At 44.8% G+C, this 15,032-nt stretch overlaps 1 protein-coding gene and 1 long non-coding RNA gene across 2 annotated transcripts in view; one reads left to right on the top strand and one right to left on the bottom strand.

Moving 5' to 3' along the window:
• Nucleotides 1-3,985: 3,985 nt before the first annotated feature.
• LOC118372962 (constitutive coactivator of PPAR-gamma-like protein 2) overlaps nt 3,986-15,032 on the bottom strand; it is an 81,314-nt gene continuing 70,267 nt past the window's right edge. Inside the window, exon 16 of the mRNA XM_052481193.1 lies at nt 3,986-7,796. Within this exon, the coding sequence (XP_052337153.1) occupies nt 7,560-7,796 (237 nt within the window). The 3' untranslated portion in view covers nt 3,986-7,559. The remainder of the gene's footprint in view (nt 7,797-15,032) is intronic.
• LOC127912303 (uncharacterized) lies at nt 8,237-9,943 on the top strand. The gene is made up of 4 exons (XR_008081725.1): nt 8,237-8,862; nt 9,244-9,363; nt 9,679-9,738; nt 9,846-9,943. It is a non-coding gene; the product is annotated as an uncharacterized LOC127912303 (long non-coding RNA).

The raw sequence follows: 15,032 nt of genomic DNA, 5'->3' as shown, positions 1-15,032 counted from the left end.
TCACTAGTCACTTTAAACAATGCCACTTTATATAATGTTTACATACCCTACATTACTCATCTCATATGTATATACTGTACTCCCCGATGCAGCTCCCTCGGCTCCGACCGTGTTCCACCACCGCTGACTGGATGGCTGCGCCGTCTAGAGTCGCGTTTTGGTCTGTCTTCTGCCTGCCTGCGTGCTCCACCGACCAACAAAATGACAAGGACCACTTACTAACTGGGCCCAAACAGAAAGATCAAAAGAACACACTGACAGCGGTAAGTTCATTTTTTTCCTATAAGAATAAATTTTATTTCAGCACTGGATGTTATTTCCCAACAAACATGACCATCTTTACATAATCACGCCTCTCCTTCCTTCCTGTTCCTGTCCTCTGACATCACTTCCTCCACAGCCATAAGAATATAAAAGCCCTCTCCACAACAACATTCTGGTGTTTCCATTTAGCTAACAATGACAAATTATACCAATAAATATCATAACAGCAATAATCATAATAATGAAGAGGAATCCTTTACGGATGTTGTTGTTTAAGGGGGCGTGGCTTACAGTACATGATGTACTCACATTAGCGCTAGTTTACATGATGTACTGTAGTATACATGTTAGTTGGTTGAGAAGGTGATGTAGTAGTACAGAGATTTAGACTGACACCTGGATGATAAAATAATCATGTGACCTGGCCATGTGACCTGAATTGACTGGCCATCTCCCTGGCAGCATCCCAAACGACATCCTGTTCCCTTTCTAGAACACTACTCGTGACGAGGACCATAAGAGTCTCAGAAATGAAACATGACTGAAACCTTCCTGCACCACAAGGTATAAAGTAGTGCACTATTATAGGGAACAGGGTGCCATTTGGAATGTCTCATTGTCTCTTCTCCCTCCAGGCTCATCTTGTCTGGACCAGTCAGTCGGCGTAGCTATTCATACATCCATGTACTGACACATAACAGTCCTACAGCATCCAACACAGTTCTGTTCTACTCATCACAAAACTCCACTCAATAGGGGTAAAGTCATCATAGAATCTCTTGATAGGTTATTGGTTTGGGGCATACCATCATGGCAGGGAAACGGGGGAGGGGGACTTTGGTTCTCAGGGTGATAATGTGAGACTTCTAACTCTGTGCAAAGTTCAGCTTCACTTGACGAGTTGACCATTAAATCTTTATAAGGGACGATAAACAGAATATACCAACGTAGTGCAGAGACGATGATTATTTTAAAATGTTTTGACGTGCGATACTTAACTTAGTAACAACGGCGAAGTGGTCTTTAAGACGATCGATGGCATAATATCAAATACGGAGAAGGATATATTGAATGGTTTCAGTTTACATCTATGGTTGGCTAAAGCCTCTCAAAACGAACGCTTTGATAGAAGGGTTAGAAGAGACATTCAAAATAGTAAGAAAAACACAGTTTAAAGTACAATTGAATAAAACAGTTAGATTTCTTTTTGTTGTTTACTTTTTTCCTTCAAGATTCTGGCTAGTTTACAGAGAAACTGATAATCACTAAGAAAAGTTCATCACGATATAGAATATTAGTGGGGGTGGTTAGGGGCGGGGTCAGAAAACAGCCAATAGAAACGGTCCTAGAGGGAACAGAGAGCACAGAGACATGAGCAAGAGATATTTAATGTGTATATTGGTACTGTGTGGTTGGAGATATGTACTGTGTATATTGGTACTGTGTGGTTGGAGATATGTACTGTGTATATTGGTACTGTGTGGTTGGAGATATGTACTGTGTATATTGATACTGTGTGGTTGGAGATATGTACTGTGTATATTGGTACTGTGTGGTTGGAGATATGTACTGTGTATATTGGTACTGTGTGGTTGGAGATATGTACTGTGTATATTGGTACTGTGTGGTTGGAGATATGTACTGTGTATATTGATACTGTGTGGTTGGAGATATGTACTGTGTGTGTAGGGTACTCTTCATTTGTGTGTGTTGGTGAAAGTGTGTATCAGTGTGTTTACTTCATGTGCTGCTTTAAGCAGAACTACCAAATGGGGGGGAGAGAACAGATGGGAGGAGAGAGAGAGAGATGGGAGGAGAGAGAGATGGGAGGAGAGAGAGAGAGATGGGAGGAGAGAGAGAGAGATGGGAGGAGAGAGAGAGAGATGGGAGGAGAGAGAGAGATGGGAGGAGAGAGAGAGATGGGAGGAGAGAGAGAGATGGGAGGAGAGAGAGAGATGGGAGGAGAGAGAGATGGGAAGAGAGAGAGCAATGGGAGGAGAGAGAGATGGGAAGAGAGAGAGCGATGGGAGGAGAGAGAGCGTTGGGAGAGAGAGATGGGAGAGAGATGGGAGGAGAGAGAGAGATGGGAGGAGAGAGAGAGAGATGGGAGGAGAGAGAGCGAGATGGGAGAGAGAGAGAGAGAGATGGGATGGGGAGAGAGAGCGATGGGAGGAGAGAGAGAGAGATGGGAGGAGAGATGGGAGAGAGATGGGAGGGGAGAGAGAGAGATGGGAAGAGAGAGAGAGATGGGGGAGGAGAGAGATGGGGAGGGAGAGAGAGATGGGAGGAGAGAGAGAGATGGGAGGAGAGAGAGCGAGATGGGAGGAGAGAGAGAGATGGGAGGAGAGAGAGCGAGATGGGAGGAGAGAGAGAGAGATGGGAAGAGAGAGAGAGATGGGAGGAGAGAGAGAGATGGGGAGGAGAGAGAGAGAGATGGGAGGAGAGAGAGAGAGATGGGAGGAGAGAGAGAGAGAGATGGGAGGAGAGAGAGAGATGGGAGGAGAGAGAGAGATGGGAGGAGAGAGAGAGATGGGGGGAGGAGAGAGAGAGATGGGAGGAGAGAGAGAGAGATGGGAGGAGAGAGAGAGATGGGAGGAGAGAGAGAGAGATGGGGAGAGAGAGAGAGATGGGAGGAGAGAGAGAGATGGGAGGGGAGAGAGAGAGATGGGAGGAGAGAGAGAGAGATGGGAGGAGAGAGAGATGGGAGGAGAGAGAGAGATGGGAGGAGAGAGAGAGATGGGTTGAAGAGACAACAGATGGGAGGAGAGAGAGATAGATGGGAGGAGAGAAAGAGATGGGAGGAGAGAGAGAGATGGGAGAGAGAGAGAGAGATAGGAGGAGAGAGAGAGAGATGGGAGGAGAGAGAGAGATGGGTTGAAGAGACAACAGATGGGAGGAGAGAGAGATAGATGGGAGGAGAGAAAGAGATGGGAGGAGAGAGATGGGAGGAGAGAGAGAGATGGGTTGAAGAGACAACAGATGGGAGGAGAGAAAGAGATGGGAGGAGAGAGAGAGATGGGAGGTGAGAGAGAGAGATGGGAAGAGAGAGAGAGAGATGGGAAGAGAGAGAGAGAGATGGGAAGAGAGAGAGCGAGATGGGTTGAAGAGAGAAGAGGGCATGTTGGTGTAGAGCGATATTGAGATAAGCATTCAAATCACTGATCAATAAAATCTAATCAAACTAAATCAGACATGGATAACAATGGTACATCATGTTATTTACGTTATCAAGCTAGTGTCTAACTCAGAGTATGACAATGTGCGCGTGAAAGTATTGTTACGGGTGGAGAGGGCTGTGTGTCAGACTGCAGCTCTGTACAACAGTAGAGAGTTACCAAGTCTCTCTGCTTCACCCACAGACAGAAACTAACGAGGAACAGCAACATTACATCACTTCAGCACAAACACACGGAGGGCTGTTAACAACTACTGTGTGTATATATGAGTAAGTATCGTTAGGAACGAGTCGACAGGGTTGTGTGTAATTTTGTCAGATAGTGGAGTGACATAAATAGGCTCACCACTCCTCCTGGCTGAAGAGCCATACTCATGACCTGCAGTGGTCCGTTTTATTGTACTACAGTAATGAACGGTTAAAGGTTAAAGTATTATACTGTATATGTATGTATGAGTCGTAGTCGTCTAGTCATGCTGGGTATTATATGACCAGTGGGGCTCTTCTCCATCCAGGTTCAACTCTGCCTGCTAGATATCCCTAAAAGATTGTTGTTCCAAATACTTGATGTGGAATTAATCCCAAAACTCTCTATTTGCTTGTAAACAGTCCCACAACACAGTCATGAGCCGCAGAAATCCAAACCCGTGTGGGTTGAAGTGCTGTCTCTATTCAGATGTTACGGTTGTTCTGGCAACTGTGCACTCTGCTGGGGTTATTTCCATTCTACTACGCTAGTTTGGCCTGCAATTGGACTACTTAGCAGCCAGACCTTTTCTGTTTGTGTCAACTACAGTCCTGTAGAACTTAGTCCAACACGGTTACTATTGTCTGACAGTCCTGTAGAGGTTAGTCCCTGCTATCTCTCTGTAGTCTCCTAATAACATTAAAACTGATTCCTCTCTTCTATCTCTCTGTAGTCTCCTAATAACATTAAAACTGATTCCTCTCTTCTATCTCTCTGTAGTCTCCTAATAACATTAAAACTGATTCCTCTCTTCTATCTCTCTGTAGTCTCCTACTAACATTAAAACTGATTCCTCTCTTCTATCTCTCTGTAGTCTCCTACTAACATTAAAACTGATTCCTCTCTTCTATCTCTCTGTAGTCTCCTACTTACATTAAAACTGATTCCTCTCTTCTCTCTCTGTAGTTTCCTACTAATATTAAAACTGATTCCTCTCTTCTATCTCTCTGTAGTCTCCTACTTACATTAAAACTGATTCCTCTCTTCTATCTCTCTGTAGTCTCCTACTTACATTAAAACTGATTCCTCTCTTCTATCTCTCTGTAGTCTCCTACTAACATTAAAACTGATTCTTCTCTGCTATCTCTCTGTAGTCTCCTACTTACATTAAAACTGATTCCTCTCTTCTATCTCTCTGTAGTCTCCTACTTACATTAAAACTGATTCCTCTCTTCTATCTCTCTGTAGTCTCCTACTAACATTAAAACGGATTCCTCTCTGCTATCTCTCTGTAGTCTCCTACTTACATTAAAATTGATTCCTCTCTGCTATCTCTCTGTAGTCTCCTACTAACATTAAAACTGATTCCTCTCTTCTATCTCTCTGTAGTCTCCTACTTACATTAAAACTGATTCCTCTCTTCTATCTCTCTGTAGTTTCCTACTAATATTAAAACTGATTCCTCTCTGCTATCTCTCTGTAGTCTCCTACTTACATTAAAATTGATTCCTCTCTGCTATCTCTCTGTAGTCTCCTACTAACATTAAAACTGATTCCTCTCTTCTATCTCTCTGTAGTCTCCTACTAACATTAAAATTGATTCCTCTCTGCTATCTCTCTGTAGTCTCCTACTAACATTAAAACTGATTCCTCTCTTCTATCTCTCTGTAGTCTTCTACTAACATTAAATCAAGTTAATACTCTGATTGGTCTCAGAGCAGACCTATTAAAATGATACTTTATCCTCTACTATAATGATGACAACATAAAGAGTTTAACATTAAAACTATTTAGGATCTTTAGATTGTGGGCGGAACATGCAAGTGTTCTCACCTTAAACCCCTGCTGATTGGATAAGTGGTTTGGGGGAAGTGCTTCCTGTTAGACAAAGAGCTTAGAATGCTGGGCTATCGCCGTGGAAACTGCTAACCAATCACCAGGCGGTGCTACCAGGCCTGTCCTGATTGGCCAGCCAGTTGACAAGGCTAGTGTGGGCCTATGCTTTGGGACTTCATCAGGTCTTGTCTCTAAAGGCAACCTACCCCCCATAATGCACTGCTTCTGATGCACTACGCAGGGAATGCCATTTCAGATGCAGCCTTGGGTTCATTAAGACAAGGTGCCAGTCAGAAGAGGAGCTTGGTAGCGTCAGCACTCTGACCTTTAAGCCCTGACCCTCCCGTCCTCTGACGTGGCACCATACTTGGCCCATAGAGAATGATAGAGGCCTCTACTGGCCAACAGGCCGTATTAGCCTGGGCAGCGCCATTGAGCGCTTCCACCATTTTAATGTAGTCGACTGTGTGGGCCTCCCAACTTCATTGGCTGATCCCTCCTGGTGACCCTGTTGAAGTCATGTCAAACTGGGAGGGATTAGCTAACTGTGAAGAAAATAGACTACTTTAAAATGAAGCTAGGCTCAATAGAGCTGCCCATACTGTCATAGATGCAATAACGGTACAGATACAAAGATGTCCTCTATCTCTGATCGCGTGAATGTTTTGACCTGCTAGAGGATTCCTTTTAAAACTAAATGTGCTTCTTCTGAAGACCACGCCGTTCTAGGGCTGCACCATATTGGCACATTTTATTTACTTTGAACACATATTACAATTTGACCTGTGATCGATCAAAACACAGTTGGAATCAGATAAATATAATGATTTATATTAAGAAGCTAAGTGGAAAGCAGCATCATTCTTGTTTGGAACAATGTGTTGACTGCATTTGACCTAACAGAACAGCATGGAAGCTTCTAGTGAATCTAACAGAAGAGGAACTGTGCTGCTTGAGTTGTAGGAAGCAGCCGCAAGAGGAGAGGGACGACAGAGTCAACTATAATAACGGACAGTACACACGGCTGAGTGGGGTTGCAAAATATTGCGATATGGATATTGCACATGTCAATATTGCGTTTTGGACGAATTGTGCAGCCCTACTCTGATCACATTCAAACAGGTCTCGTTTGCACAACACAAAGGCCATGTTAAAATAGACCTTGAGGTCAATGATCAAAGTGATTTCCTAGGTCGCAAGGGACTTCATTAGGTCAGACAAACTGTCTAGGGGTCTGGTCAATAATAATCAATATTAAATCAATGAATCCAACATTAGTAAGTGCTCTCTGCTGGGATATACAATCAGAGCATAGGGGATATAATCTAATATAGGGGTAAGAGCTTCTATACGTTGGAGCGTCAGGTTAAGGTGCGTACATACATTACATCTGTGGTCAGGGTGTCTAAATACAGCTGGGCTAGGCTAACTTAGCATGATAACATATTAGGGCAAGTGCTCATGTTATTCAAGGTGTGGGCTACGTTAGCATGCTAATGCATTAGCGGTGCGGCGGTGCAAATGCTACTGAAGGGTTAGAGCAATGCAAACACGCGCTCTGGGTGGTTAGTGGCGCGGCTAACACTAATAAATCATTATTGGTGGTAAACCGGGCTTATTTAGCACACAAACACTGCACTCATTCATTCGTCATCCTCCTCTTTCGCTATTCCTCCTCTGACACTTCTAGAGTCCAACACTCCTGGAACTCTGCGCTCACCATGAGGTCCCTATGGCAACAACACACCCGGCAACCAAACCCAGGCACCTAGCCAACAGTGTGTGATAGTGTCGACGTTAGTGTATCTAAACACACTTCCACTAAACACCGTAGTTCAAGACTAACCGCAAGGATCCCAGTAGGAATATTAACAGTAGGGAGGGACCATCTGAACATCATGAGACAGTGGGCTGGGGTTACTATAGCGACGGGCCATGGGGGCGGTGCTTTAGGTAGGCAGGGGCTTACATACATATGGACTCATGGAGAAAAACCTCTGATCGTTAAGATAAAATAAAACTACATGACAAAATCAAGGGGCAGTGAAACACAGACAGCTTTTTCAGAACACCCTGGTGCATTCTGGGAAAGCCTCATCACGCCTCCTTCGTTAGTGTTCCGTCTGAAGGACAGTCGTCAAGGCAACAGGGGGCCTCCTCTGTTTGGTTGTCTCTGCTTGCTAAGGCACACGGGATTGGATGGGCCAGATCCAGAGGCTGGCCAATACCGGAGGCTGCAGGGCTGCCATTCAGCTGCTGGGTCACGGCCCCCGAGTTAGGCTCCTCCTCCTCCTCCTCAGGCTTGGTGGGGCTGCTGGAGGAGGGGGAATGTGTCTGGGGGAGGAGAGGAGAGAGAGTTCATGTTTACTTAGAGTTAGTTAGCTACAGCTACCTCTCTTTAGTAAAGAGCCTTCTTTACATATGGTTATACCAGAACTGTGATTTGGTTGGTAATGTCATTATTTTTTATTTAAATTGTTAGTAAAGTCACAATCAATCTCATTAAATCATTGTTGAAAACAGTATTAGCCCTAGTTAATTATTTAATCTAGTCTACAAATTATTTTCTAACTGGTAGGCCTATGTTTGTCTTGTCAAAAATCCTCAGATAATATTTATATTAGCCTACCTTCAAATATATATATAAAGTGTAGGCTATTATTGTTTTATCTTATTATCTGGACATTATTCCATCAAGTTACATTCCGTTTTCATGAGTTACCACAGTCACAAAGTCATTGCTAAATCAAATCAAACTTTATTTGTCACATGAGCCGAATACAACAAGAGTAGACTTTACCGTGAAATGCTTACTTACAAGCCCTTAACCAACAGTGCAGTTCAAGAAGAGTTAAGAAAATATTGACCAAATTAACTAAAGTAAAAATAAATAAAAAATGTAACAGAATAACAATAAGGAGACTATTTACAGGGTCAATGTGCGGGGGTACAGGTTAGTCCAGGTCGTTTGTACATGTAGGTAGGGATGAAGTGACTACACATAGATAATAAACAGAGAGTAGCAGCAGTGTACATGTAGGTAGGGGTGAAGTGACTATGTATAGATAATAAACAGTGAGTAGCAGCAGTGTACATGTAGGTAGGGGTAAAGTGACTATGTATAGATAATAAACAGTGAGTAGCAGCAGTGTACATGTAGGTAGGGATGAAGTGACTATCCATAGATAATAAACAGTGAGTAGCAGCAGTGTACATGTAGGTAGGGGTGAAGTGACTATCCATAGATAATAAACAGTGAGTAGCAGCAGTGTACATGTAGGTAGGGGTGAAGTGACTATGCATAGATAATAAACAGAGAGTAGCAGCAGTGTACATGTAGGTAGGGGTGAAGTGACTATCCATAGATAATAAACAGTGAGTAGCAGCAGTGTACATGTAGGTAGGGGTGAAGTGACTATCCATAGATAATAAACAGAGAGTAGCAGCAGTGTACATGTAGGTAGGGGTGAAGTGACTATGTATAGATAATAAACAGAGAGTACATGTAGGTAGGGGTGAAGTGACTATCCATAGATAATAAACAGTGAGTAGCAGCAGTGTACATGACTATGTATAGATAATAAACAGAGAGTACATGTAGGTAGGGATGAAGTGACTATCCATAGATAATAAACAGTGAGTAGCAGCAGTCTACATGTAGGTAGGGGTGAAGTGACTATCCATAGATAATAAACAGTGAGTAGCAGCAGTGTACATGTAGGTAGGGGTGAAGTGACTATCCATAGATAATAAACAGTGAGTAGCAGCAGTGTACATGTAGGTAGGGGTAAAGTGACTATGTATAGATAATAAACAGTGAGTAGCAGCAGTGTACATGTAGGTAGGGGTGAAGTGACTATCCATAGATAATAAACAGTGAGTAGCAGCAGTGTACATGTAGGTAGGGGTGAAGTGACTATGCATAGATAATAAACAGAGAGTACATGTAGGTAGGGATGAAGTGACTATGTATAGATAATAAACAGAGTAGCAGCAGTACATGTAGGTAGGGGTAAAGTGACTATCCATAGATAATAAACAGTGAGTAGCAGCAGTGTACATGTAGGTAGGGGTGAAGTGACTATGCATAGATAATAAACAGAGTACATGTAGGTAGGGGTAAAGTGACTATGTATAGATAATAAACAGAGAGTACATGTAGGTAGGGATGAAGTGACTATCCATAGATAATTGAGTAGCAGCAGTCTACATGTAGGTAGGGGTGAAGTGACTATCCATAGATAATAAACAGTGAGTAGCAGCAGTGTACATGTAGGTAGGGGTGAAGTGACTATGCATAGATAATAAACAGAGTACATGTAGGTAGGGGTAAAGTGACTACACATAGATAATAAACAGTGAGTAGCAGCAGTGTACATGTAGGTAGGGGTGAAGTGACTATGCATAGATAATAAACAGTGAGTAGCAGCAGTGTACATGTAGGTAGGGGTGAAGTGACTATGTATAGATAATAAACAGAGAGTACATGTAGGTAGGGGTAAAGACTATGTATAGATAATAAACAGACTATGTATAGATAATAAACAGAGAGTACATGTAGGTAGGGGTAAAGTGACTATGTATAGATAATAAACAGAGAGTACATGTAGGTAGGGGTAAAGTGACTATGTATAGATAATAAACAGAGAGTACATGTAGGTAGGGGTAAAGTGACTATGTATAGATAATAAACAGAGAGTACATGTAGGTAGGGGTAAAGTGACTATGTATAGATAATAAACAGAGAGTACATGTAGGTAGGGGTAAAGTGACTATGTATAGATAATAAACAGAGAGTACATGTAGGTAGGGGTGAAGTGACTATCCATAGATAATAAACAGTGAGTAGCAGCAGTGTACATGTAGGTAGGGGTGAAGTGACTATCCATAGATAATAAACAGTGAGTAGCAGCAGTGTACAAACAAAATGGGGGGGGGGGGGTCAATGTAATAGTCCGGTGGCCATTTGATTAATTGTTCAGCAGTCTATTGGATAGGGGGTAGAAGCTGTTCAGCAGTCTAATGGATAGGGGGTAGAAGCTGTTCAGCAGTCTATTGGATAGGGGGTAGAAGCTGTTCAGCAGTCTATTGGCTTGGGGGTAGAAGCTGTTCAGCAGTCTATTGGCTTGGGGGTAGAAGCTGTTCAGCAGTCTATTGGCTTGGGGGTAGAAGCTGTTCAGCAGTCTATTGGCTTGGGGGTAGAAGCTGTTCAGCAGTCTATTGGCTTGGGGGTAGAAGCTGTTCAGCAGTCTATTGGCTTGGGGGTAGAAGCTGTTCAGCAGTCTATTGGCTTGGGGGTAGAAGCTGTTCAGCAGTCTAATGGATAGGGGGTAGAAGCTGTTCAGCAGTCTAATGGATAGGGGTAGAAGCTGTTCAGCAGTCTATTGGCTTGGGGGTAGAAGCTGTTCAGCAGTCTATTGGCTTGGGGGTAGAAGCTGTTCTGCAGTCTATTGGCTTGGGGGTAGAAGCTGTTCAGCAGTCTATTGGCTTGGGGGTAGAAGCTGTTCAGCAGTCTATTGGCTTGGGGGTAGAAGCTGTTCAGCAGTCTAATGGATAGGGGGTAGAAGCTGTTCAGCAGTCTAATGGATAGGGGGTAGAAGCTGTTCAGCAGTCTATTGGCTTGGGGGTAGAAGCTGTTCAGCAGTCTAATGGATAGGGGTAGAAGCTGTTCAGCAGTCTATTGGATATGGGGTAGAAGCTGTTCAGCAGTCTATTGGCTTGGGGGTAGAAGCTGTTCAGCAGTCTAATGGATAGGGGGTAGAAGCTGTTCAGCAGTCTAATGGATAGGGGGTAGAAGCTGTTCAGCAGTCTAATGGATTGGGGGTAGAAGCTGTTCAGCAGTCTAATGGCTTGGGGGTAGAAGCTGTTCAGCAGTCTAATGGATAGGGGGTAGAAGCTGTTCAGCAGTCTAATGGCTTGGGGGTAGAAACTGTTGAGGAGACTTTTGGTCCTAGACTTGGGGCTCCGGTACTGCTTGCCGTGCGATAGTAGAGAGAACAGTCTACGATTTGTGTGACTGGAGTCTCTGACAAATTTTTGGGCTTTCCTCTGACACTGCCTATTATACAGGTCCTGGATGGCAGGAAGCTTGGCCCCAGTGATGTACTGGGCCGTACGCACTACCCTCTGATATAGAGGTCCTGGATGGCAGGAAGCTTGGCCCCAGTGATGTACTGAGCTGTCCTCACCACCCTCTGATATAGAGGTCCTGGATGGCAGGAAGCTTGGCCCCAGTGATGTACTGAGCCGTATGCACTACCCTCTGATATAGAGGTCCTGGATGGCAGGAAGCTTGGCCCCAGTGATGTACTGAGCCGTATGCACTACCCTCTGATATAGAGGTCCTGGATGGCAGGAAGCTTGGCCCCAGTGATGTACTGAGCTGTCCTCACCACCCTCTGATATAGAGGTCCTGGATGGCAGGAAGCTTGGCCCCAGTGATGTACTGAGCCGTACGCACTACCCTCTGATATAGAGGTCCTGGATGGCAGGAAGCTTGGCCCCAGTGATGTACTGAGCTGTCCTCACCACCCTCTGATATAGAGGTCCTGGATGGCAGGAAGCTTGGCCCCAGTGATGTACTGAGTCGTACGCACTACCCTCTGATATAGAGGTCCTGGATGGCAGGAAGCTTGGCCCCAGTGATGTACTGAGTCGTACGCACTACCCTCTGATATACAGGTCCTGGATGTCAGGAAGCTTGGCCCCAGTGATGTACTGGGCCGTATGCACTACCCTCTGATATACAGGTCCTGGATGTCAGGAAGCTTGGCCCCAGTGATGTACTGGGCCGTATGCACTATCCTCTGATATATAGGTCCTGGATGGCAGGAAGCTTGGCCCCAGTGATGTACTGAGTCGTACGCACTACCCTCTGATATAGAGGTCCTGGATGTCAGGAAGCTTGGCCCCAGTGATGTACTGAGTCGTACGCACTACCCTCTGATATAGAGGTCCTGGATGTCAGGAAGCTTGGCCCCAGTGATGTACTGAGTCGTACGCACTACCCTCTGATATAGAGGTCCTGGATGTCAGGAAGCTTGGCCCCAGTGATGTACTGAGTCGTACGCACTACCCTCTGATATAGAGGTCCTGGATGTCAGGAAGCTTGGCCCCAGTGATGTACTGAGTCGTACGCACTACCCTCTGATATACAGGTCCTGGATGTCAGGAAGCTTGGCCCCAGTGATGTACTGAGTCGTACGCACTACCCTCTGTAGCGCCTTACGGTCAGATGCCGAGCAGTTGCCATACCAGGCGGCGATGGAACTGGTCAGGATGCTCTCAATGGTGCAGCTGTAGAACTTTTCAACGATTTGGGGACCCATGCCAAATCTTTTCAGTCTCCTGAGAGTGGAAAGGTGTTGTCTTGCCCTCTTCACGACTGCCTTGGTGTGTGGACTATGATAGTTTGTTGGTGATGTAGACACCAAGGAACTTGAAAAACTCTTGACCAGCTCCACTACAGCCCCGTCGATGTTAGTAGGGGCGTGCTCGGTCCTCCTTTTCCTGTAGTTCACGATCAGCTCCTTTGTCTTGCTCACGTTGAGGGAGAGGTTGTTGTCCTGGCACCACACGGCCAGGTCTCTGACCTCCTCCCTATAGGCTGTATCGTCTTTGTTGTCATCATCAAACTTAATGATGGTGTTTCTACTCGTGCCTGGCCGTGCAGTCATGAGTGAACAGGGAGTACAGGAGGGGACTGAGCACGCACCCCTGAGGTGCCCCCGTGTTGAGGATCAGCATGGCGGGTGTGTTGTTACCTACCCTCACCACCTGGGGGTGGCCCGCCAGGAAGTCCGGGATCCAGTTGCAGAGGGAGGGGTTTAGTCCCAGGGTCCTTAGCTTAGTGATGAGCTTTGAGATAACTATGGTGTTGAACGATGAGCTGTAGTCAATGAATAGCATTCTCACATAAGTGTTCCTTCTGTCCAGGTGGGAAAGGGCAGTGTGGAGTGCAATAGAGATGGCATCATCTGAGGATCTGTTGGGGCAGTATGCACATTGGAGTGGGTCTAGGGTTTCTGGGATGATGGTGTTAATGTGAGCCATGACCAGCCTTTCAATAATAATAATAATAATATGCCATTTAGCAGACGCTTTTATCCAAAGCGACTTACAGTCATGTGTGCATACATTCTACGTATGGGTGGTCCCGGGAATCGAACCCACTACCCTGGCGTTACAAGCGCCATGCTCTACCAACTGAGCTACAGAAGGACCAAAGCGCTTGATGGCTACAGACGTGAGTGCTATGGGTCGGAAGCCATTTAGGCAGGTTACCTTTGTGTTCTTGGGCACAGGGACTATGGTGGTCTGCTTGAAACATGTTGGTATTACAGACTCAGTCAGGGAGAGGTTAAAAATGTCAGTGAAGACACTTGCCAGTTGTTCAGCGCATGCTCGGAGTACACATCCTGGTAATCCGTCTGGCCCTGTGGCCTGGTGAATGTTGACCTGTTTAAAGGTCTTACTCACATCGGCTGCGGAGAGCGTGATCACATTTAATCCTAGTAAAAATTGCCTGTCTTAGGTCAGTTAGGATCACCACTTTATTTTAAGAATGTGAAATGTCAGAATAATAGTAGTTATTTCAGCTTTTATTTCCTTCATCACATTCCCAGAGGGTCAGAAGTTTCAGTTCTACCCACACATTTTCTATAGGATTGAGGTCAGGGCTTTGTGATATAATACAATGACTTTGTTGCCCTTAAGCCATTTTGACACAACCTTGGAAGTATGCTTGTCCATTTGGAAGACCCATTTGCGACCAAGCTTTAACTTCCTGACTGATGTCTGGAGATGTTGCTTCAAAATATTCACATAATTTTCCTCCCTCATGATGCCATCTATTTTCTGATGTTCACCAGTCCCTCCTGCAGCAAAGCACCCCCACAACATGATGCTGCCACCCCCGTGCTTCACAGTTGGGATGGTGTTCTTCGGCTTGCAAGCCTCCCCCTTTTTCCTCCAAGTCTGGCTTTTTTTATGGTGGTTTTGGAGCAGTGGCTTCTTCCTTGCTGAGCGGCCTTTCAGGTTATGTCGATATAGGACTCGTTTAACTGTGGATATAGATACTTTTGTACCTGTTTCCTCCAGCATCTTCACAAGGTCCTTTGCTGTTGTTCTGGGATTGATTTGCACTTTTCGCACCAAAGTACATTCATCTCTAGGAGACAGAACGCGTCTCCTTCCTGAGCGGTGTGACGGCTGCGTGGTCCCATGATGTTTATACTTGCGCACTATTGTTTCTACAGATGAACGTGGTACCTTCACGCATTTGGAAATTGCTCCCAAGGATGAACCAGACTTGTGGAGGTCTACATTTCTTTTTCTGAGGTCTTGGCTGATTTCTTTTGATTTTCCCATGATGTCAAGCAAAGAGGCATTGAGTTTGAAGGTAGGCCTTGAAATACATCCACAGGTACACCTCTAATTGACTCAAAATATGTCAATAAGCCATGACATAATTTTCTGGAATTTTCCAAGCTGTTTAAAGATACAGTCAACTTAGTGTATGTAAACTTCTGACCCACTGGAATTGTGATATAGTGAATTATAAGTGAAATA

This window comes from Oncorhynchus keta, chromosome 27, assembly GCF_023373465.1.
Source record: "Oncorhynchus keta strain PuntledgeMale-10-30-2019 chromosome 27, Oket_V2, whole genome shotgun sequence".
Taxonomy (NCBI): Eukaryota; Metazoa; Chordata; class Actinopteri; order Salmoniformes; family Salmonidae; genus Oncorhynchus; species Oncorhynchus keta.
Note: the sequence above shows the minus strand (reverse complement) of the source record. Positions and strands in the feature narration are given on the sequence as shown.